General features: G+C 38.3%; 1 protein-coding gene across 1 annotated transcript in view; it reads right to left on the reverse strand.

Annotated features, from left to right (window-relative positions):
• LOC135470769 (myelin transcription factor 1-like) overlaps positions 1-26,466 on the reverse strand; it is a 45,998-nt gene that overhangs the window by 6,845 nt on the left and 12,687 nt on the right. Inside the window, exons 3-19 of the mRNA XM_064749809.1 lie at positions 18,557-18,650; positions 16,357-16,406; positions 14,914-14,959; positions 14,601-14,619; positions 13,972-14,034; positions 12,556-13,825; positions 11,835-12,057; positions 11,028-11,097; positions 10,450-10,490; positions 9,803-9,830; positions 8,756-8,818; positions 8,222-8,283; positions 6,135-6,245; positions 4,891-5,539; positions 3,427-3,609; positions 2,637-2,672; positions 1,370-1,513 (exon numbers count right to left, since the gene is read on the reverse strand). Of these exons, the coding sequence (XP_064605879.1) occupies positions 1,370-1,513; positions 2,637-2,672; positions 3,427-3,609; positions 4,891-5,539; positions 6,135-6,245; positions 8,222-8,283; positions 8,756-8,818; positions 9,803-9,830; positions 10,450-10,490; positions 11,028-11,097; positions 11,835-12,057; positions 12,556-13,825; positions 13,972-14,034; positions 14,601-14,619; positions 14,914-14,959; positions 16,357-16,406; positions 18,557-18,650 (3,152 nt within the window). The remainder of the gene's footprint in view (positions 1-1,369; positions 1,514-2,636; positions 2,673-3,426; positions 3,610-4,890; positions 5,540-6,134; positions 6,246-8,221; positions 8,284-8,755; positions 8,819-9,802; positions 9,831-10,449; positions 10,491-11,027; positions 11,098-11,834; positions 12,058-12,555; positions 13,826-13,971; positions 14,035-14,600; positions 14,620-14,913; positions 14,960-16,356; positions 16,407-18,556; positions 18,651-26,466) is intronic.

The raw sequence follows: 26,466 nt of genomic DNA on the forward strand, positions 1-26,466 counted from the left end.
ATCATCATATCCTTCTGAATAGAGATTCTTGTGGACCAGCCAAGTCTAATAGTTGTGATGACAATTAACTGAAGACAAGAAAAACTTAATTATTGGGTACATTAAACCCTAATTAGCAAGATTATTAATTAATGCACAGCGATTTCTATTCCTTTGAACAGCTACCAATCACATCAGATAACAGTTTACATGATACTACAATGCGCATCGCTGGAAGTCCATGGTCAACATGAAAAAAAAATCTCTTGCTACATGCTGAAGGAAGGGTAATAACTATATGAATGTCTTTTCAATCAACTATTTCGACAAGCGATTTAAATATCTTTAAGCGCATCCATTTTCTTTCTTTAATGGGAAGGTCCTATAGGCAAGGATTGTGATACTATATTAATTATGAACTCCCAGTGATGTAACAATGTTAAAATAATAGGTGTGTTCTTACATGACTAACAGATGGAGATTTTGAAATATTTTTAGATCTACATGGGAAATTCCAGGATTCCAAAACTAAACTACGGGAGTCTCCCACGACTTTGACCCTACATGTGTACTTGTCACAGCAAACTACACATGAGTACATACTGGGTTTCTTCTTTAAAGCCTCAAAATGCTGAGAATTTGACTAACTAACAACAATCCTTCACAATTTTGTTTCTTTGATAAGTTCCATAAGCTAAGAGATTTTGATTTATCACAATAAGTAAATAATGTGAAAAAAATTACACAACAATGTATTGGCTGACATGTTTTATGGAGGTTACCAGAAGGCTGTTGGTACAGCTGAACAGTGCAAACAAAAACAAGTTATAGGCTTACTGAGATTAATGGGGAGATTCACAACAGTTTTGATGAGGACCACTGTTTTTGATGATGTCATAACAGTTCTGATGATGTCATAACAGCTCTGATGATGTCAGAACAGTTTTGATGTCATAAAAGCTATGAGGATGTCAAACAACATAAATGATAAAAAACAATTATGTGTATGAAGGAAAATGGGTAAAGTGCAATATTATCAGTACATGCTGACTGAACATAATGATAAATGTGATGATTTTATGACATTTTATATCGTGTGATGAACACAATAGTGAAACAGAGGTTTGGAAAGGGCTGATTAACATGTAACCAGCATGGTGAAGGGTATGCACAGATACATTCAAAGGTGAACATGCTCACAACAAAATGAAACTGAAAGTGATAAATACAACTGGTGCAAATAAGGAAAGCGAAGAGCTCCAAATGAAAATGCACAACAAACGAACTAAAGCTAGAACAGTAGTTGCCTGTTCCATACACCAGCCTGATCACAACAACACGAGACCAAGACGAAAAGTAATGCGCTGATATCGCAGCCAGCGACACCTACCTAAGCGGTTCATCGTCCTTACGGTCGCCGTCTTTTCCCAACATCCGCTTTAGCTTAGCTGCACGAGGGCAGCCAGACAAGCTACGGTGCGAGGCATAGTTGCCTGTTACGTGGCCCGAGCCATCGCATCCTGGGGTGGGGCATCTGTGGGAGGGGTCATGCAGTGTTGTTAAGACATGCCAAAAAAGCCTAGCCCTCAGCTTGTTAACACTGGTTAGGTACACCCTTAGAGCTTAAGCAGTGCTTAGAAGTTAAATAACTTACATGCCCTCCGACAAGGATAAATGGACTTTACAGATCGATGTCAACATTTGACTGGACATGAGGAAAATCACTTAATACATAAACTCAGCGCTGAGAGATGGGCGTCAATAATGCCATTTACTGGGGTGTGAAGAGTCCATGGATAAAGAAAAAGTCTTTGAAGCAGAATTAATTTTAAATGTACTCAGCTCTTTGTCAAAAAATCAAAACAAAATAGACTTCTTGGTGCAGCGTGTGCTTTTGTACAATGTCACTCACGTATCTTACGCTATGTGACTAAAGTTTACTACACTCACATCACGATAATAATGAAAGAAAAAAAAAAGACTGGTAGAAAACATCTGGCCGCAAGGCCTTTCAGTGAGCCTAAAGTCCTTGGAGAAACACAGAGTTTTTTTTTTTTGCATGCACTTCAAAAAAACAGAAAAATTTTATACAGAAGTGTTAATCGCTTTCATTTTGTAATCCAATTTGAATAAGGTAGACATACTGGTTATACTTGCGTGGGACTAAATAAATGCCTAAGATGATGTGTAAGATTTTTGAGGAAAAACATTCAGCCTTATGTACTTTTGAAACTAGACTATGAAAATACGCAATTTGTTTTTTAGGACCTTGGTAGTTAACCTCAAGAAAAGCTAACCAGAGTAACACAGGTTTAAAATCTTGCAAATGCTTCTTTATGGGAACAATATTATCATGAAAGTAAAATTAGTAAATTTCTTCAAAGATAGAAATATTTAGTTCCCTGTGTTTTCCTCTAAACAAAATCTTGAAAAAGAAATTTCACCCACAGATTTCATATACTGAACTCCTAGGGCCTATATTAGAAAATTTGACATTAAACGGGAAAAGAAAAAAAAAAAAAAACAGGAAAAATGACATCCATTGTTCCACACATGAGAACTTTCGTTTCTAAACAAATGGCAGTATATGTGTATAATATCCCCTTCATTGACAACAGTCAATCTGTCACTCAGAAATAAATCAGAGTAATGCTCACATGAAAGGAGATGGGCTTGAGGCCAGCCACGGAGTTCTAAAATAGTGGAAATGGAAATCATAAATCACAACATTGAGTTAGAACTTATCACGAGTTAGAAACGCACGAGGACTACAGCTAAACTCAACGACTTGTGTCTACAGATATACCACACGAGCAACCGTAGAGAAAAACGTCCACACCATCGGAAACTTAAGAATCAACTTAAAGACATTTTACTGTAAAAACATACACCACGTTGTTAGAAAAAAAATAAAAGTCACAGTTAAATAAAATATATGTACTTCTGAGTAGTGTACAGGACAAAGAACTGATTCAGTCCAAAGTCTCTGGGCAACTACATGTAATATGAAAGAAGACAAAATGCTGGAAAGATCAATGAAATCCAGTGGATGCGCCATGTCTTGAAAGACCTACCAAGGTCTGCGGTAAATCCAGATACCAAAGGTAAGCTTCAAATGGAAAAGCAGCACCCGCAAACAAAAAAATGAAGCCCCAGGAAAATGAGCATTGAAAAGGAAGGAGCCCATACAACAACAGAAATAAAAAAAGACCACAAACAAATGAATCCGAGAACAAATAAAAGGAGGGAAATTAAACAGAAGATGAGAAGAAAAATAAACTGACGTACAGTACTCAGGCGCTCTAAGGATTTCAAAGCAACTGACAATGAGTTTGTCCGGGCTACCTGAATACCATGACAACTGCAGCTGATGACATCAAGGGGAATGGATGAAGGACACAAAAATACAGCAAGCCACAACATGGGATGATACACCAAAGGACTTACTTCTGATCGACTTGATTGGCTTGTACTGCAGCCCGATCGGCCAATGGGCAGCCAGATAAGCTGCGATGGGAGGCATAATTGCCAGAAATGTGGCCAGTCCCGTCGCAGCCAGGGGTGGGACACTGGAGGAGCTCTTTGCTTTCCTTAAGCCGCGGTGGGGTGAGTGGCGACATACAGCTAGTCCTGTAGCAAGGTTAGAGGTCAAGGTTATCTCATCAGTTATCAGTTAATAGAACAAGCGAGATGCAGATTTAGTAAGGGAGTTGTAAGGTTTGCCTTGAGCCAGACCTTGAGGACTGATGTCCGAATTTCTCCACCTCTGAGTACTCTTGCAAGCAATCAGCATATAAATAAATGAATGAGTCAGATGTACAACACATTATGCTTTTAAGGAAGACACATCATTCTTTTTAAACTTTCATCGTTCACATATCAGGTATCTTTTTAAAATGTGAACAGGTGGAGAAACTTGGACTATACTGCAAAGAGGTGAATGAAGCAACAGTGATGAACGTAGACCTTCATTCAGTAGAGCTGATAAATAAATAAGACCTTCGTGTTGATTACCGATTATCATTATCACTGCTGTCTTATCACTGCAGGTTTAAATGTTTCACCTTTCTGCAAAGGATTGCTGCTCATACACGTAAAATGCAACATAAATCAGGATAGATAAGGCTTATTACTCCCAACTGCTGAATCTCACTGAGGATGCGAGGGACAGGGCTTAAAATCTTGTTACACAGCCTTGATCAAAGGATTGTAAGTGATTAATCAATCTCACTTACAACCACAGTCTACATGCCTAAACATAGTTCAAATATAGTCTTATTGCCAATACAGGTAAATAGGTCTTCATTTACAGAGGTTTTAACATTATCTGTAGCATTGTACCATGTGATCAACATTATTTCACTTCAAGATGAAAATACATGTATCACAGAGGAAAGTACAAGTCTAACAAACACAGCTTTCATGCATATACAGTAACAATTTAAAATCCATCATAAATAGAAAGCCAACAGACAACACCGAAAAATTCTTTCGTCTAGCCAAAAGGGCTGCAATGAAAATTATGTTGTATATTTATACTGTTCCAGGATTTCATTCCATTTAACAAGTTTAAAGAGAAAATTACATTTCTTTGCTGTCAAAAGTGCATTATCTACTGAACCAAAAAATATGTCCGGACTGCCTTTATACAGAAAAGATAAGACAACACTGAGTTAAACACATAATAACAAAATGTAAAAGAAAAATAGTTTCACATTTTGCAGGTAAGCAAACCTAACAACGTCATCGTTTACAATCTTAACAGTAGAAAAATAAAACAACAATGTAATAAAGTACAATGAACACAAGGGTCTGACAGTTTTCCTTCCTGATACACCAGGAATAGTCAGACCAGGACTAATTATCTGGATGTATGAACACACAACAGTATTACAATACAGCTAGACCTACACATCAGTTTTCTCCATGGGGTCACCGCATGGCGTCTGGCACGGGGAGAGGGCCTGTGGCACATTGAGAGACACAGGCCTGGGAGTGTGGCTGAGGGGTAAGGTGGAGAGCGGGGAGGAGGTGACCGGGGAGGGAGCATGGGGTGGGGAGCTAGGTTCATGTTTCATGGCCACATTGTGTAGATCAGGGCTGTACGTCGGCACAACCAGCCTCGACTCAGGGCTGGAGTAGTCTCTGTTATACACAGCTGCCTCGGGCGTGGTTGTGCGCTTTACACTGAGGTCGAGGCTCTGGGAGGCCGTCTCATCGGGACTACCGGCAGAGGGCGTCCTCAGGGACAGGTTCATTGCCATGGGGATCTGAGGATCAAATCTGTACTGAGGTTTGTAGTGCGGCCGCTTGCTCAGAATGTTTGGGCGGTCAATACCAGACTCCTTGGGTTTGGGCACGTAAGTGGGCTTGGGCACATTGGAAGAGTAGCCTTTGGGCTCTGTACTCTGCACCTCTGTGCTGCGGTTGTATTTCTCCAGCTCCTTAACCAGGTTGTTTCTGGGTGTAGTAGTGGAAACACAAGGTGGGTAGTTGTCATAACCCTGTAGCTCCAACTGCTTTGTAAGGATCATTGGTCTCAATACCCGGTCAGAGGAACCTAAACAAATAATCACAAACATCATAGCATTCCCCTTTCTGTACTTTTCAGGATATCAATGTAAATACTAGTTATGAAATGATAGCAAATCTTATTCTATGGTAACATACACAAGGCTGGATTTCAGGTGTCTTTAAATTCAACTCTGAAAAGTCAACTTTAAACAGCTACATAAATACACATAAATATAAATATTCAAGCTTTCAATACAATTCTTAATTCATAAACATTTTCTTCATCAGAGAAAGGAATATTATGTTTGACACTATTACATGAAGTATGAAAGGATGAGATGACTGTGTTACAATGTGCCACTTGTAGCAATGAAAACATGTATATGACAAGACAAGAAAATAGAAGATCCCAAATTTGAAAGAAGAAATCTAAAGCACCAGAACTAACCCAGTAACAAAAACAAAAAAAAGAATACAACAAATAAAAAGTATATGCACGTCTGCTATCCTTTAGAGTAAAGAATAGGGGGGACACCCAAAAAGATATACATATTTTCAAAAATGAAAATGTAACTGAAAGTGAGCAAATTGAAACAAAAGAAGTGAAAGTTCTTCAGAGGACAATAGAGGAGTATACCGACCCTGTCCTGCAGGTTGCTGTAGTGCAAGTTTGATAAGCTCCTTTTCTGTGCATGCAGCAAGAACAGCTTTCTGAGGGTCGTCATCTTTAGGAATTACCACCAGGTGTATTCCTGGAGCAGGCCACACAAAAAGACAACAGAAAACACAACGTCAACAAAATTAAACACTAAAAGAAGACCACAAAACCAGCAACTTCCCAGGAGAAGCAATGATGATAAAGAAACATAAAAAAAAAGAAATAAAATGTTTTCACGACTCCCCTCCCCCATGATGGCCAAAACAACAAAATGTGTCTAAAACAATCCCATGTCTAGCACCAGACAACAGGAAATGAATGCACATGTAAAAATAACCATTTTATAATGATTCCTGTCAGATGGTTTGCTGAGAAATGTTTTCTGTAAACCTGCTCTCTCATTAACACAAATGTGAATGAAAAAAAAAAAATTCACCCCTAGAACTTGAACTCTTTGGACACGTTTGTAAAATATGGGAAAAAAACTTTTTTTTACAAATGTACAGATTTTAAAACCCGGGAGATTGACTTTACTGAACATCTTAACATCTGATCCCAAACATTAAAGGTGACACTGTGACCATGCATAAAGAAATTTAATATTTAATAATAAATATAAATGTATATAAAATTATATTTTTGTTCAATTTACTTGTTACATTTAATACATTTTGATTTAGTTTTGAGCCCAAATGCTTTCAGGAACTAAAATGGCTCTAGACATGGCCCTGCTGTTATAGTGGTACACCCACAATATAGTTTATGTACATTTATCAATGTATACAAATGTAAGTTTTGTACACAGTTAAGCATTGGAACTGGCTCATGTCTTGCTGTAATCTTTGTTTTGATGGGATAAAGAAGTCAGTGGTACACAGATAATAGTTGAGTGCTGCCTGGTGCTAGACTTGGGACAGTGCAGCTACAGCTCATAGCGACACAGGTCTACAACACTCAGTATGTAGCAGTATTGTAGCTTTGTCTTACACTCTGGGCTAGAGAGAGGATCCACGAAATGGCTCTCTGATGGACATACAGCTTTATGCTCAACTGGAAAGAACAACAACAGCTAGTTTCATGTTCTAAACCATGAACAGTCTGAACAATCGTTTTACTCCGACCCATCAACAGGTGAAATTCCAGAAGAAAACAGTTTGTTTGCCTTGTGTCTAATACGGCTTTCAACATCATATCAGGCAAATCATGACTGAATCTCCTTGTATTTATTTATTTGATTGGTGTTTTACAGCCTACTGAAGAATATTTCACTTATACGAAGGCGGCCAGCATTATGGTGGGAGGAAACTGGGCATAACCCAGGCGAAACCCATGACCATCCGCAGGTTGCTGACAGACCTTCCCACATACAAATCTCCTTCTAGAAAATCTGTCAGAGTGCAAAGACATTTATACTGCTGCCTCACTGGAAAACATTTCAAAACCACCCTGCATGACACCCAACTTAGTTACAGTATACTGAGGCTATTAAGTACCTGATTTGTTCTCTAATGCTAAATGCCAAGCAAGGGAAGTATCATGATTGCCAATATTTAAGTTTTACAGTGGCACAGTTTAAACCCACAGGGTCCCACAACAGGATAGTATACCCCTTTGATAATGCTCTGAATACATATGAAGGACAATTCTTCAAGCCAATTCTCTCCCTTAATGTTCAGACTCTAAGAGCTCATCCAAAGTAAAGATGTATTTCATTTATTTATTGTCAGTTTGTTTAATACCATACTCAAGAGGTTTCACTAATAACATGCTAACAAGGTTTATAGATGGAAGCAACTAGTTAAGAAGTAATTCACACTGAATTTACCACAAACAGTAATATCATGGACCTGCAACATTAACTTCCTCTAGGCTTGAAATTTGACCGGGGCTAAAACTTACTTCTGACTTATATCTAAATGTAGAAGATACTGATTCTAGAACACTGGAGGTTTTTTAATCAACAGGCCCCATTTTCATTACAAGGCAAAAAAATGAAAAATAATATCAGATATACCAGTCATTTTCAACTGAGCACAGGATGATGATAGAATGAAAATAGTTGGGACTCACCTTGCTTTTTCGTCTGCTGGTTAACCATTTTACCCATGGCAGCGATGGGGCAGCCTGATAAACTGTAGTGAGGAGAAATAACAAGCTCCTTCAGCCAGAATGTCACCATAACTAACCAGATACATGTAACCACCACCAGATCTTAAAACAACAGATTAGAAAAACGTGTACCCTAACACTTCAACCTTTCCAACCGCCTCGGCAACCAATATTTTTTAACATTCTGAGAGAACAATGGGGGTGTAGACAAATAATTTGCACAGATTAATGAAGCTTGCATCTTCAGTGACACAAACAAATCATTTTAGCATCATTTTCATAATAATTGTATGGGCAAATTACACTGTAAAAAAAAACTCATTTAGGGGTTGAAAAGGTTGAAGTTTAACAGAAAGCATTACACATTTTTCGGTAATTTTTATCTGTTTTAATGTCCAGGACACATGTTCCACACAGAGCTGACACTTCCTGTCTTTACAGTGAACTATGCATTGCATCCGTCTACATCACAATGTTGGGCGCCAACATACAAACCTTCTGTGAGAATTCCTGTTACTGTTGATATGACCCCGACCATTGCAGCCTGGTGTTGGACATCTGGAAATCAACCAAGAATTCATGCAGTATTTTGTCTAATGTCTAATTTTACTGGATATACGTACGCCATATCACTTTTATTAGGTTGAAATCGTTTACTAAATTATTACAACATGGTTATTCACACTGATTTAGATATGGATGCTACAGATAACTGATTTTAAAAAAGTCAGCCACCCCCAAAGTACATTTATTTTACTCTAAGTTGTATGATGTTTTATGTCTACTGTAACATTTTACTCGTTACCAAGTCATGCTGGATATGACTACTTATTTATGTGTTTAATGCTGTTGTCAAAAAGTTCTTCACATGTACAATAACCATTCCGTCTCTGGGTCGAGGAAACCGCTGTGTACGGAGTAAATCACAGCAGACTGCCAGGCGCTTGACAAACCCTCGCCACATCTGACCCAGAGAAGCTGGATTTGTGCCTGTGACCTCATTCTTCAGGGGCAGCTTTGCTACCATGAAAACAGTACTTAACGTGAATATAAACAATGTGATCAAAAGTATTTTCATTTATTTTTCTTTAAGAATCTTTGATGCGTCATAGAGAGTATTTTAAAAAGGAAAAAAAGATACAGTGGTTTTTCCAGACCACACTGAAGTGATGTCTCACTGCTTTCTCCATGAGAACTTCCTTTATTTGCCTACGAACATTTTCAAAGTAATTATTTTTTTGGAAAATCATCTCAAATGAGCTACCTTAGCTTCATTCTAGTAAGTTTTTGGATTATTAGGTGCTCAAAATAATCTCGAAAATATGATCTCGAAAACCCACTTGAGAAAATAACTTATTTTTGTGAGATTTCTTGGTAAAAAGAAAACAAATACTGGAGTATTTCCCGACATTGTTCACTTTCAATTGAGACACACATGATACTCGATTTTATGCACATTTTTAGCGCCAAACAAGGCAGACGAAGCCTCCACCTGGAGTGGAGAATCATCTGATCACATGAAGTTTCAAAAACACAACTAACCTCAAAACATGGTCATGCATGGCCAAAACTGTAACAAGAGAAGTACATCAGAATTAACCCTGTTCTGACATACCAAAACATTTGTTAATTCGAACTTTTATTAAATGTGAACAATAAAACTGTATAAGCTGAACAGGAAAAGGAAAAAGAAGTCTGAAGCAAGCATCTCCAAACTGACTGCTGAAAACTATGAAATATATAGTTTTTAACTGTATGGTTTTCCTTCCAAAGAATCGAAAGCATTCTCTCCCCCTCCGAATTATAATTTGTGGATACATTTTCGGCCAATTAGAACAACTGTTTCTACGTGTGTGCGCTGGCAATTACACACTACAATAATATGCAGTTCGTAAGTTTCACGGGAAAATGTAGAAATTAAACCTGTGACACAGTGTTCCTAGAGATGCTTGTTTCAGCTTAGAGTTTTCTTTCCCTTTTTTAAACATTTCACAAATCAAAAACGTAAGCTGAAATTTACAACTGTACAAGTTTGAACTGTAAAGCAATTTTGCCAATAAAACTTTAAGGCAAATAAAGTAAAGATAGCTGAAGAAAAGATGCAATGGTCAAGTAACAGATTGACACCACAGCTGTACCATGTGGTGGTTCAACAATAAATTCAAAACCACAAACAGATGTCATAATACCTTCAGCTGATGCTTTGTCTTTTCGTGGGCATCCTGACAAACTGAAACGAAAAACAATTTAATCAAATTTTTATTTGCTAAACAAAACAATTTGATTTGTTGATTTATGATGTGTAAATCAGAACATAATTTTTCTTCTCTGACCCCGTTTGGGACTGCCAGAACAGGAAACCTGGCAAAGTATCAAGGAAACCACTAAACTCTGCCAAAGGAAAGGTATCAGACACGAGAGAATCATGACAGCTCATACACACTTCATATCTTCTACAAGAAAACAATTCTCAGAACATAATAGTTTGAAATCTTAATTAATACAGACCCTTAGTCAGAAGTTACAAGATAAAACTTGTAACTTAAAAGTAGACTTAGTTTACTTATTGTTGAACTTCTAACTTCTAACTAAAGGTCTCTAGTAACTGACTTTTAACTTCTACATTCTAAACATTTAATTTAAAAAAAAGCACAAAAAAAAAATCCAGGCAGATCAGTCTAACCTTAAATGGAAACTACAGCAACACAAATGTGAACAAAAAAATCACCACCATACCACTACATGTAATTGTATATATGCAAATTACCTTCTGTGATGAGAGTATAAGCCTGTCACATGACCTGTCCCATCACAGCCAGGGGTAGGACACTTACTCTCTGTCAACCAAAATAAGCATGTTCAATTTACGACAAAGAGAGGCAGATTATTCATGAATTGGCATAGTACTAAATATGACTAAAAGATAGTTCACATGACTGGGTGTTACTGTTTCAATGTGCTTGTACATGGAGAACTGCCCACACTGTTTTAACATCTATCAATTTTTGCACCTGACTGTTTATGAACAGCTCATAAACATATGATCAATAAGTGTACTCTAACCTTGGACTACATGTTGAAAGTGCATTTGCACATTGCAAGTGTCTTTCAATATATTTTTTTTTTTTTTTGTCATTATGTTATTGAGTGCATTACCTTCATACCCTTATTTCATGCCAAGCTTTACAGTATTCCTCACAGGGAGCGGTTTCTCTATTTTAAGTACCCTCAGCACCTGACTTAAAATTTTATCCACGAAAGTTCTTTTTTAGAGGCAAATAAATGTAGAAAATATAAATTTTGGCGCTTAATCTTACAATTTTCTAGCAGAATATCATCCCATTTCAAGCAAACCTCAGAACACCTTTCTAACATCAATAGAACTCTCAGAATCAGGAAAAATGGGCAAGTTAGTCATGGATGAAATTCAAGGTCATTTAGGGTAACTGACATTTCCCACTTCAACACTTGGCTTTGTCTTGTTTCAACAAGGATGCAAAGTCCTGTATTTTTAGTTTAAGGTTTCTTTCCTAAGGCAAAACAGTCAATTGCTCATTCACCCATCCCACCTCACCTTTTCCAGGTAAGGGCGAGGCTGATGCCCTTCCATTCTCCCCTGTCCCATCGCTGTTATAATCTGGCTGGGTGCTAGGTGTGGTCCCTTCCACTCTCGTGGGCTCTGTCCACTCAGCCACCACTGTGAAGCCTTCATCATCATCTTCCATAGCTCCATCCTCTTCTTCCTCCTTCACAGGAGAGCTCTTGACCTGTACTTTGCCTTCGGGATAAGAGCTCACCTAGAGCAACAGAATACATTTTTAGGTTGGTTTTTACATACTCTCACTTTTATATGCATGCTGATCAAATAGACCTATACACATTCGCTAAATGTACTCTTTTTTCACTAATAACCTTGATTCAGTTTATTTATTTATTTATTTATTTATTTGATTGGTGATTAATGCTGAGCTGTAGAATTCTACAACATTCAAAAACATCTTGATTCAGAGAAATGTCTGTCTTTCAGACTCGCACCAAGACATCAAATTGTCACACAATTGTCTGTGTATAGTACAAACAGTAGTTTCAGTCTTCTTCCAGCTATATAATGATATCTTTATTTTCTCTGAGTTATACAACTTCATCCACTATATTTGGCATAATCAGAATGTTCCTATGAACATGGTATTTTTTCATCTTATAAGCACATCTGCAAAACTAATACATCAAATACATGTTTGTATGAACAGGGAAGGAAATGACACCTTTTTTTAATCTGTAAATCAAAAACTTACCTGTCCAGGTCTCAAATGAATGGGTTCTTCCATACAGGTAGACACAGGTGTGATTATAGGCTGTGGCATTCCCACCTCAGTTTTGACAGATGGATCCACAAATGGTTCAATATCAATCTCCTGTTTGACCACAACCTGCGGATCCAAGAATCCAGGATTTTCTGTGACAGCACTAGGTTCCGCTACATGTACCTTACTTTCCACACAGCTTGGTAAAATGTCTGGCTGAGCAGCATGGTCTTGTAACTTAACAACAGACGTGTGTTCTTCTTCCAGGTATCCATCATCCACAGGTTCCGCCTTACACACTACCTGCTCCTCTTGAAGAACCTGTTCTGGCCCACTAGATTCTGCCTCAGCATTAGGTTCCTGTTCCTCTGTTCTGGCTTGTTCAACAGTGTCGGCATTTATAGTATGGGCCACTTCCATATCCTTCATCTTCTGCTCCTCCTCCTCTTCCTCCTTCACAATCACGTCCTCCTCTTCTTCCATGTCCTCCGTACACTCCTCAGGTTCTTCTACTACATCCTGGCTCTCAGCCTGTGACTGAATAGTTGCACACTGCTGCTCAATTCGAAGTAAAATGTCCACATCGTTTTCGGATGATGTTGAGGCATTAGGATCAAATCCGCTGTCATCCGTACAGTTCCCTTCAGAAACATCGTCCATTTTCTCCACCTTCACCACAATTTTTTCAGGAAGGGCACTATCTGTCTCATCAGTACACTCCTTCGTAACTTTCTCTGTTTTCTTCGCATTTTTCTGTGATTTTACTTTCTCTTTGCTCTCCTCTTTCTTCTCATCATTGCTGACTTCTTTGTAAAAACTGTCATCTTTATCTTCCGAGTAACTAAAGAATGGGGCAGGTGGAGATTCAAATTCGCCCGAGAGACTTCTAAGCGCACGCTCTGCCTCTCGGATACACCTCCTATCTTCATCCATCTCTTCTTCCTCCTCGGTATCCACAGCGCCTCCATTTGTCTTTTCTACACCTTTATCCGCTTTCCTTTCTTTTGACCGAGAGGACTTCTTTGGTGAACACGTCCTCTTAAGAGGCACAGAATGAGGTTTTTCACTTACTGCTGGGCTCGAGCTTCTACTTAAATTAGGAGTTTTGTCATTTCCGTTTTTATCTAAATGTGATGTGTCCTTTTTCTCCGCGCCATTTTCATCCGCTGGTCGTCCCCGGGAGCGCTTGGCTGCCGGTGAAGGGCTGCTGCTCTTGGAATCAGCTTTCCGTTTCTTTGAGACAAGTGGACACGCCTGGGCCCTGGAATAAAACACACCTTTAGTAAATGTTCTCATGCATTTACCGTCACTCAGTAAGCAGTCACTTCTACACCATACCCAAGTTAAAGATGCCAATGAAGTAAAACATTAAAATACTTTCAAAAATTCAACTTCAAGGAAGCTTACGTTCTGTGCCTGGCATATTTTCCTGTGATATGACCTTGACCCTTACATCCTGGTGTGGGACACCTGCAAGATAAAATCTAACATGTAATAATTTGAAATGAGTAACTTTCAATAAGACTTTTTCTTATACACAGGAAATCGAGTCAAAATCTGGTGAAACAATGCATGTGGCTTGTGGTTTAAGCATGAAGCTTTTGATCCCCTTATCAACAAGAGAGCATAAAATACTAATTTGCAATTATTCGCTCGCTCTCAAAATATAAATATTTAAAAAACTTTACTAGTTCTCCAGTCACAAATAAAGTAAATCATTTCTTTAACAAATAATGCAATATTGTGTCATAAAACAACAGAAAATTATTGCCTTTTCATGTTTTAAATAAAAGAATAACTGGGTGACTTGCTAGAGTCAAACAAGATGCCTGCCTCTTGATGCAATGACCTTTCCACCTGACAAAAGGTCAAAACAAGTCAAATGTCTTGTGCACTAGAACTATCACCTTTACTTCAGCTATGTGCTTCTGCCTTTACTACTGTAACACTATATTATAACTATAAGATTAGTGTCCCGTGTAAAATAATGTGCATAAATTAAGAAAAATAAAAATGTTCATTCTGAACAAACCTACCCTGTGTTGTCTGTTGATTCTGAAAGCATGAGAGAAATAGGGTTTAGTACTGGCATTGTCTTAAATAATTCAGATGTGTTCTCAATATCTGAGCATATCGATGTATTGGTTAGGAGGGCACACCAAAGCATTTTATAACTCGACCACTGATAACATATAGGTAAATGAATTCCTCATATCCCAGTTATCACAATCAAAATGGCTCAATTGACACTTCAAAAGTGTGTTAAACCAGAGTTACAGATCATCCTGAATTTATGACAATATATTTAAAATTTTCAGAAAGTTTTCAGGGAAGGCAATATAAAATCACCTGGTAAGCTTTTAGATCGGGACTTCTTATTATCTGAACCATCGCCCTGGGAAAAAAAAAAAAATCAATAAATACTTGATTAACAAACAAACACAGTCAGAAGAAAAACTCTCTAAAGCAAGTTTAAAGATTTACATGTCGATCCAATGACAAAACAACTTGAGTATGGCCGTCAATATACCTCAGTGTTAAAATGTCAAGGGTGAAAAACTGAATAACAAAACGAAAAACATACACCCTAGTTTACATAGCTACTCCACATGCACATATTGATTTTGTTCAAAACTGTACAAGTAAAAGGGAAAGTCAGTGTTGTGTCAATCCTTCGACTCCCACGTTAACAACACATGTACAGTACATGTAGTTAGTTGGCAGGGTAGGAAAGCCATTGCCAATCCTGCAATTGTAATTAAATTTATTTCTTTATCTGACTGGTATTTCAGGCCGTACTCAAGAATATATCACTTATACAAAATGACAGTCAGCATTATGGTGGGTGGAAACCGGCCACCACCCACGACCATCTGCATGTTACTGACAGATCTTCCCATGTACGTGTAATTAAATGGATTAACACTTGAAATTTCTAATACCTTTATGTTTATAAATTTCATATTTTCCAAGTCTGTGCTAGTAGTGCATAAAAACGAAAAGAAGTGGAGTATAACAGCATATGTTGAGAGCAGCATTTTGTAGCAGAAGTTGTTCCAGTTTAACTCAAATGACTGCACAGCACTAGTCAGCCATCACGTATCAGCCATTAAGTATCATCAATCCTGAATCGGAACAGCTGAGGTGTACATGTTTTAGTCAGTGCCAGAAACATGGCGCAAGTTTTCTTCCAGTTCATAAAAAATCTGCAAAAATAGGCGCCTAGAAAAAATTCAATTAAAAAGTTTCCTTATCTTCCACATAAATTATTCTAGTCCAGATTTTCTAAACCAAACAAATATTGTGCCCAAAGTTTAAAAAGCACACATTTTTATTATTGTGGTGTTGTATATCTGAGATATCAGTTCGACTTAAGCAAACTGGAACAAATTGAGAAAATCAAAAGCCTACCCATGTTATCAGATTTAATCCATCAAGCACACATCTCTTCTATCACCCCAAAACACCATTAACTGTCTCCACTGTAACGTCACACGATCCCGGTATTGTCATACAGAATCAATGAAGGTACAAGAATGCAACATTATGTTTCCAGTTTCTCTAATATGGCTTACCACAGATCATAAGCACTTTAGAAAGAAGCATGGCTTTGGTTGCTCGGTTCTGTTTCAACCCCAAAAACCAAAAAAAACTAATGTTAAATTATTTTCTTCTTCTTAAAGTTGCATGGTAGTGCACAGCTAATGATGATTCCAATGAACACGTCTATACATGTGTCTACAGCATATAAAGTTGAACAAACTATAATAAGCGACTATCACAATAACTCACCTTTGCTGCAGTGGAGCTGGCGTCGGCCATGACTGAAGAGTCTGGGTTACCTGTAACATGACGGACATGTACGGTAATAACAATTCTCTGAGGTTAAGCGTACCTGAGGCAACGAGACCAGCTCACCAGCATGCGTGTTTATACAGATGTCAATCTGGATATCTGAATACAGGTTACCTTACCAAGCATTTACATATGAAGCAGCTGTCACCTCAAACATTGCCCTCAAGACAAATATATCAGATTATACAACAACATAGCTTAACATGTTAAGTTTCACCAAATACTGCCAACTAGTACTTACACTGTCACTTACTTACAATGTCACATAAAACACATAAAACAAAAATACATAAATGTTTGAAAACCATTATAATACCAGTTTTGATGTAATTACAAACTAGTATATAGAATATAAGAACCATGCAGTAAGCCTAAGGGGATAATTTATTTATTTATTTATTTGATTGGTGTTTTACGCCGTACTCAAGAATATTTCACTTCTATGACGGCGGCTAGCATTATGGTGGGAGGAAACAAGGCAGAGCCTGGGGTGAACCCACGACCATCCACAGGTTGCTAGCAGACCTTCCCACTTATGGCCGAAGAGGGCCTAAGGGGGTAATGGAATTAACAATAGTTAGCTGCCATATATATGAAAATACTTCATGTTTGCACGAAAATTAACAACAAAGTGAAATGCATGTGTATGCTCAACTGAAGTATTCATGTAGCTACTGTCAGACAAATCTCCTCAAGTTTAGAGCAGTTCACTGTTACTTGATTACATCTACAAAATAAATATACCTGAATATCAAAATCTGTTACTTAAGCTTTCACTCTTCCATAATTAGCAACGTTGTCTGGGGACATTATGCCCAATTTGCTTTGTGTTAAACCTGAAGTTCAGGATATAACAAAGGGTAGAGTAGAAAGTGTGTAGGCAATTTCTACCAAATCATTTTCAACTGACCACACCAATCTAGAAAGGAACAAACCAATGTAAATAAATCCAAAATTTAACATACCACATCTGTGACCCATTGTGCGTTCTTTTTAGAGACCAGAGATCAACCCGTGTTTACATATGGAATAGTTGAGTTCTGAATAACACTGATGATGTGGGTATTTCTTGGGAAATACCTCGCGATTTCTTGGATGTTAATCTTCAGCCCTTTCTTCCTGCCTAAACCATCTACATGTAGCTAGCACTGTCTTCACAGGCCAATGTGACTTGTGCCTCAGCTGTGTAACCCTTGTAGTGTACACCTCAGGCCAAGCTCCCTCCCCATGTAAGACCTGTGTCCCCCACAACCCACCCCAACTCCCCTGCCACACTTCTCACATTAGCTGACAATGGGTCTGCCTCCATGACATCACCCCCCACACAATACATTAACAGTTAGGCTGCATGTTCAACTCCACTCAATTAGTTTACAGATAGCCATCACCTGTCCTACTCGAACAATGACCCCGATTTCTACCCAGGGGGCAGAAAAAGGGGTACACATGCCCCAGAAAACACCTGTCAGGGTAGGGGTGCACCACTGGGCACAGAGACAGCTGATCTGCCACATTTACCACTGAGCGGTCTGATTTCAAACAGTAGATCAAAGGCCATACACTGTAAAACAGGCCTAATCAAATACTCTGAATATGTACTAGGCATTAACTAAATAATCTATACATGCTCATTACATAATCAGGTAATTTACTGAACAGAAAAATGTTTTGGTATATAGTGTTTTTGATGAGTGTGTTTAGTTATAATAAAAAAAAACAAAAACACGGATAACCTTATTCTGTTCTAGATGAAGTCTACATGTAAAAACGCCTAGCAGACAACACATTTGTAAACCCTCACCATTTCTGATTTTAAATTTCAAACATAGATCAACCTACTGCATTTGTTTTTTAGTCTGAATTTCAAACTTTTCAAACTGAAATACATGTATGTGCAGTGTTTCTTTATGTAATTATAGAGTGTTTAACACTGAAGTCCCAAATTTTTTTACTGATCTGCTGGTCAGGTCATTTGGTTAATTGGTGGAATATGATGGAGTGCACGTTCTGAGCACACCACACGCTGACTGAGTCCAGACACAAGGGTTCAGTGTAAACATATTTTAGTCTGTACAGGAACATTTAACTTTAAACCATTTTTAACCCGCAGCAGGTTTTTTTTTTTCAGTTCTCTCACCTTTCTTTTTGGAGCTGGGTTTCTCTGTCATGTCAGCGTGTGATTTAGAGGCGTGGTTACTGGCACGTTTGGGACCTCGGCTCCCTTCCCCGATCTGAAAACATAGGATATTTTATATCCGGAAAATGAACTTCCCTAATTAACCTAAAATTTCACTCTCACAAAAATGCATTTTTAGAGGCAAATACGTGTCACAAAATATTATTAGGGGTGCTGAAATTTACAATTTTCCAGCAGAATATCATCAGAATATCCCAAGCAAACCACAAAACAGCTTTGGGGCCTCCGTGGCTCAGTTGGTTAGAGCGCTAGCGCAGCGAAATGACCCAAAAGCCTTTCACCAATGCAGTCGCTGTGAGTTTGTCCAAGCTGGCTTCCTCTCCGGCCGTAAGTGGGAAGGTCTGCCAGCAACCTGCGGAAGGTTGTGGCTTTCCATTGGGCTCTACCCAGTTTCCTCCCACCATAATGCTGTCTGCTGTCGTATAAGTGAAATATTCCTGAGTATGGCGTAAAACACCAATCAAATAGATAAATAAACAAATAAATCAAAACATCTTTCTAAAATCAACAGAACTCTCAGAATCAGGAAGAGTGGGCAAGTTAGATACTGACGAATTTTATGGTCATTTAAGGTACATGGACACCAATACATGTAAATGTTTACTGACGTATTTTCAATTACATAATGGCAGTCAGGTTTAGGTATTGAACAGACCGAAGTGTCCAGATTAAACCATTGACCTTTGAACACATTACATCATCCTAATAAGTCTCAATAAGGCAGTGTTTTAACCATGATATCAGAAAATACCTTCCCACTTACGGCCGAAGAGGGCCTAAGGGGGTAATGGAATTAACAATAGTTAGCTGCCATATATATGAAAATACTTCATGTTTGCACGAAAATTAACAACAAAGTGAAATGCATGTGTATGCTCCACTGAGTATTCATGTAGCTACTGTCAGACAAATCTCATCAAGTTTAGAGCAGTTCACTGTTATTTGATTACATCTACAAAATAAATATACCTGAATATCAAAATCTGTTACTTAAGCTTTCACTCTTCCATAATTAGCAACATTGTCTGGAGACATTATGCCCAAATTAAAGGTACATGGACACTAATACACGTAAATGTTTACTGACGTATTTTCAATTATATAATGGCAGTCAGGTTTAGGTATTGAACAGACCGAAGTGTCCAGATTAAACCATTGACCTTTGAACACGACATCATCCTAATAAGTCTCAATAAGACAGTGTTTTAACCATGATATCAGAAAATACAAGTAACATCACCACACCACTGATCGCTGTCCAGTAAAATGGTTGCGTCTTTTTTTTTTTCTTTTTACATTTCTTTTCAACCAACTAAATCCATTTGGAAAATGTGATTCAACGGTGGCCTAAAAAGATAAATCGAACTATTTTTCTAGACTGTGTTAAATTGTTCTTCATCTGACATATGCATGTACTTCAGGTGAGTCTTCTGCCTTTAATTTGAACGCATACCTGCACTAAATACACCCTGAATTTTCTGACCTTTGCTTGCCAACTGTCAAACCATTTCTGAATCACTGACAATTATCCATACAAGCCAAATAGCCAGACATATCATTTACGCCTATGGAAAAACATTATAGTCTTCCGTGACAGCCCAGAATTCAACTCCAATCCAATTTCTTAAAATGTATCTTTCTAAATTTTCAACTTGAAACTCTCCTCGAACCCATGTAAAGTCACAGATGTCACAAGGCGTGGAATTAAATACAAGGATTTGTTGAACTGTGGGTCACTCAGCTTTAAGATGGTTACATGGATTCGTGTGCCGCGCAGTGATGAACTCTTGATCATGCACACAGGAAACAGCTATCCAGATTATTGGAAACACTTTCTCAACCATTATCACAACTAGTCTGCCTTTTGACGTCGGTGATTTCACCTGATGTTTACAAAATTCGTTATTACTTTTTTATATTTTAATCATGCTATTTTACACATACAGCTGCTACTTATTCCTGTATTTTTATAGTAGGTCTCAGGGAAGAATATTTCGCACTATTTGACAGCCACCCTCTTCAAACAGAAGTCTGAACTCATAGTTGCAGTAGCTCAACGTAACAAGTTTTTAACACAATGTTTGTTGGTTCTGCTATAATTAATTGACAAAAGAATCAACCGACTACATACACATATAAATTTAAAGCACGTGATTTCAGAGAAGATTAAAAAAAGGGGAAAATAAATAACTGTGTTAGGTATAAAGATCATGATGTATTTCATGCACTGCACCTATTATATCAGCCATTCCTTCTGGCTTATCTGACTCCTGGCTGATCAATTGTTCCTTGCTTTTATAGCATGGGTTTCATTTCATGTCCTATAATCAAAATAATAATAATAATACGAAACGCTGTATTCATTAACACATCTAATATGAAGTCCCAACCATGTGACACATTATGACAGCACTATACTCAATGAGACATCACTTTTGCTGCCTCTAGATAACAATACATGTACACATTCATGACATGATGAGAACGCATGAACATGTGGCCGATTTCTACCGTGTTGTTACAAGATGATGGGGTAAAACGAAACCACAATATCTTAGTATCAACTATATCCACGTCTTTCTGGGTAATAAATTCACAGGAACAATTGATGAAGGATGAATATTTATTTTTTACATGGTAAATGTAGTGTATTCACAATGAATGTACTTGAGTTTCTCAACCTTTTAGCATGTGTCACTGCACTGTGTTGTTTAATTGTGCATATTCTCCCTATACTGCAGCATGACAGACAACAATTTTTACAGTTCAACACAACAAAGGTTTTACTTACAAACAATAAACTTGACCTTAATAGTGTCAGTCACACATGAGAGCCATATGTCACAGATTTGGCTATTGATCCTAGATCTACAGGTGTTCCTTAGGTTTTAGTAGAGAATGGACTGGATAAGAGGGGGTGAAAGAAGGGGGGTGAGGGGTGGATGTACAACATAAAAGGAGAATGGAGAATTAAGAAATATCAGAGCCAAAACAGTCATATCCAAATCCCAATGCCTTCAATATTGTCACGAAAGCATGTACATCAACATGAAATGCTCTATAAGAAACTAAATTTGAATGTCTTTATCAGTTCAACAATCACTTAATCACACTTAAGGTCTGTGACACTCATCAGACAAATGATTACATCGCTTCTTACAGAACTGGTCTCAGAGTCTTCATTTGAACATATAAACGTAACTGTAAATATTTCAATCTGTACAGCATGGACAGACATCAGTCCTTGGAAAGATAAAAATTTGTTTCCACTCAATCAGCTAAAAATCTTGTATTTTTCGAATTCTGTAAACATTAAACATGAATACAAACACACTTCATAGAGATTCAAGGTTTCAATTTAAAGAAAATTCAATTACAATACATCTCCATGATGTTTAAGATCTTTTGATAATACAAAATATGGTTTAGCAACTTTTTGGATCATAACTCGAAACAACATAATGATCTCGTTAAGAAAAAAAAAATCCAAACATCAAGGGAGGTTCAAGCGTCCAGACATTGTCTAACACACAAAGCTGGTGGCTCAAAATTTTAGACAAGTAACACTTATACTAGTAAGAAGAGAATGCACACATTGGTACTTGGCTGTGTACTTGAAAAGAATTAACCCTGTGCATTCATCAATGGATGATCTGTGAAGTTTTATGACAGCACTGAAAACGAGAGATACTACTTTTTAGCACCGTTCACCTTTATACCTTTATCCAATAATCTAGCAGCTTACCGCAACACTATATGGCATTAATTCCAATTCGGTCAGGCTTTTACAAGTGGCACTACAAAGCACAAGGCATGGGAGATGCGGCCTGCCTGTAAAAAGCTGCCATTTTCTTCACATAAATTATGAGGATAACTCGCACATAATTTCTTTCCGCAGATAAAACGGCCTGGGCATCAGACAATAAGGCACCAACAGCCTGCAATCTGGTGGGGAACGGTTTGAGAAAGATGGGACCTTGCTTGGAGAGTGGCGTCAGAGGGAGTCGAGGGAGACCGCTAGGGGACGGCAGCCACATGACAGCTTGTCTTCACCATCACCTGTCTGCTGTATCAACACACACACACACACACAGCCTACAAGAACTGTCAAACTCTGACATTTCGAACACAAAAACCTTACCTTGGTTGGCATCTTTGTCACAGAGAAAACATCTAGCACAGTTATAGTCCTCCTGAGATCCGCATACAGAGCCACAGATTCACCTATAGCCTGCCTGTAATCACTGCCCTCTACTAATCAGCACCCCCAACAAATCTATTATGTATTTCTACCATTTATTATCATCGATGGTCTGGCTAGGTTCATGTAGCCTACACAGACGAGGTTTCCAAGGGGGGGTGCATGCCATCACCACTGACAGTGGTGTCCCTAGTACAGTCTCTGATAATTTATACAGAAATTTCGGGGTTTAAAAGAACCAATTCATTCATGCGTGACAATATGGATGCTACGGCGAAATTTCATATACATGATAGGTTTATCGAGGTATAATCTGGACCCCCCCCCCTGTTGAACCTCACCATCCCACTATACATTATGAAAATGCTTCTTTGTCCAGTGTGAGAGCACAGCTGATTGGCTGCAGGACCCTTTGTGCAGACAGCCAACTGCTGCTGCTTTTGTATGGCTTTACCTGCATAATTGACAGGCAGCCAGACAGATGGTAGTCTCAAAACAGTTAAAGCAAAGTCTGGCCAAAGACACAAAAGCATAATCTGCACAAGTTACAACCCCACCAACAAATTTTAAAAAAAGTGAAATGGCAAAATTTAATCAAAGCCTATAATCAAACACATTTCAGATGTACTTGTAGCAGGGGGCTATTTAATGAACTGTTTGCAATTTGACCACTTCGCATGGATCCAGCTACATGGCATGAAGAAGAACGCCATTTGCTGTACAAATACAGAGCTTTAGCTACCACTCATATTGATCAGTCTGAGAGTAAGTGGTCCTAGTCCCTTCTGTACAGCCCAGTGCACCGCTATCAAAATAAAGGCTCAGAACAGTGCAATGGCAGCACTTAAACCATAGGTACTGTTCATGTACAGTACTAACAATGATTTTTTTAACACCAAAGGTTCACAATTCACAAGTGAACTGCATTTGTCCTGATAGACTCAGCATTCTTCAAACTTAAGGGAAAGGGAGTCACCTATACAGACAGCATCCAATTAATACTCGCTATTTCATCATTGAAAGTCAAACCTGACAATAATAATGCCTTCGAACACAGACACAGAATAGATAATGCCTTCGAACACAGACAGAAAAAATCATGGAAATAAAATTCAAGTAATGGTGCCTTTAAGCTAAGATTAAAAAATGTTCATCCTTTTATCAGCCTACAGGAAAAAAAAACATGTCATGAAGTGTGCTCCCTCAAAGACATTCTCTCTGAGTGACACTTAAAACAGTTTATAAGACTCAAGAGGATGAAAATACAATAAATCGAACAAACACTGTAAATTAAGGATAACAACTGTAATTCAAAATAATCAAATCTGTATTAGTACTAAAACCTAAACACATATCATATGCTATTTAAACATTCTACTTCTCAGATCGGCCCCGATAGTACAGTTGGTAGAGCGCCCGCTTCCGAAATATCCAGGGTCAATCCTGGGTCGGGTCACACTTAAGTCCTTAAAAGAGTGACTGGGTGTTTGGGGTTTAACATCATACTTAATTTTTCAGTCTTATGACGATGAAGGAATCCTTAGAGTGCTTGTAATGTGCCTCCACATTGCAGGATGGATTTCCATTAAGTCGTCTCTGAGAAGCAGCACTAGATAAAAGAGCAAAGGAAATCCATCCTGCAATGTGGAGGCACATTACAAGCACTCTAAGGACTCCTTCGTCGTCATATGACTGAAAAATTGTTAAGTACGTTAAACCCCATTCACTCACTCTGTTGCTCTGAATGTTCATTAAGCTCATCTATCCTTCCCTTCCTTACATTGTTAGCTTGCAGAGAATAACCCCCTTAAAATTTCAATTACCCTAAGACAATCCTGAACAGTCTAGTGGCCAATTCTCCCTTCAGGTTACGTCACATATGTTTCAATGTGTCCTATTTGCTCACAGCTTATGGTCAAGGTTTCTCCAATATCTAGCTGGTATGCTCTTGTTCCTTCACCTACACCTACAAAACTAAAGGCCTTCAAAGATTTACAAGAAATATGCATGAATACCAAAATACAAATAACAGCTAATTATCTTCTGTACTTACCTTAAAAATTATCAGAGGTAAATAAAGGCCACAAAATATCACCTCTGTTACTAAAACTTTCACCTCTGTTACTAAAACTTTATACATCCAGTGGGATATCTCATCCTACCTTCTCCGCTAGCGCAGCGTAAGGACTCAGGAGCCTCTCACCAATGCAATTGCTGTGAGTTCAAGTCCAGCTCATGCTGGTTTCCTCTCCAGCCGTACGAGGGAAGGTCTGTCAGCAACCTGCAGATGGTTGTGGGTTCCCCTGGGCTCTACCCAGTTTCCTCCCACCATAATGCTGGCTGCAGTGGTGTAAGTGGAATATTCTTGAGTACGGCGTAAAACACCAATCAAATACATAAATAAATCCTACCTTCTCAGCAAACCAGGGGCCTTCATAGGAGATACCAGTGAATCACAATTACCCAGGAGCCTCTCACCAATGTGGTCGCTCTGAGTTGAAGTCCAGCTCTTGCTGGCTTCCTCTCTAGTGCTGGCTTTCTCTCTAGTCATACGTGGGAAGGTCTGAAAAGCTACCTGACAATGGTCGTGGGTTTCCCCCATGCCCTGCTCGGTTTCCTTCCACTATAATGCTGGCCGCTGTCGTATAAGTAAAATATTCTTGAGTACAGCATAAAACGCCAATCAAACAAATAAATAAATAAAAAAATAAGTCTTAACAAGGCACGGAACACAATTCTAAGACCAATTCTTAGTATTCAGCAAAATGAGTCAACTTTGACATATGGGTGATGTTTTAAGTGATTTATATTCTACACGAGTACATAGGCTCCTGCATAATTATCATACATGCACTGTAGATAAGTACCTTACAAGTATTCATGGTCAACATCTAAGGTCAATACTGTAGTTTTTCAATTTGAGTCTACACCAAACGGACTGCAAGAGGGACGTGAACCTGCATACAGCGACACAGGTGTTTCTAGCATTTGGACTGATCAATCTGCTATCAAGCCATACCTGCTATCCTCCCTCATCTCAAATCAGCAGCCAGCTCTGCTGTGATTGTCTTTTAATACGCCTCCCTCTGCTGCACACAGTTTCCATGGTAACGGTATGGCAGTGGGCAATTCCATGAGCATTGCTGCAGCTCCAGCAATATGACTGCTGCTAATTTCAATAACGAGTTTTCATACCTGGCCATGAGAGCTCAGGTAGGGTGCTGTCAACATTTCATACATCTCTTATAACAGTTAGATGCCTGCAGGAGGAGTATAATACAATACATAAACAGTGTCAGTATGTCCTGGTGCACACAACAAAATATACAGACATGTACATGTAGGTATGGTAGAACCATATCTGCTAACATCATTCAGCATTTAAATTGGAATTTCATTCATCTTTTTTTCAAATTACACTTCAATTAAATTTGGAAAAAAAAATTGACACTGTCACAGATGTATACAGAATCCATGAAATCAGCCAATCTGAATTTTTACGAAGGCTCTGAAATATCCTGTATCCATATGGTACAAGAACACTGTTAACAATTTTTCCCTCCACATGTTACCTCTGAAAGTATAATTCAGTCACACTTATCACTTAGATATACACACAGTGTCCTGCACAGGGCCTTCATTCATCCCT

The sequence above is a fragment of the Liolophura sinensis genome, chromosome 7 (genome assembly GCF_032854445.1).
Source record: "Liolophura sinensis isolate JHLJ2023 chromosome 7, CUHK_Ljap_v2, whole genome shotgun sequence".
In the NCBI taxonomy this organism is placed as follows: Eukaryota; Metazoa; Mollusca; class Polyplacophora; order Chitonida; family Chitonidae; genus Liolophura; species Liolophura sinensis.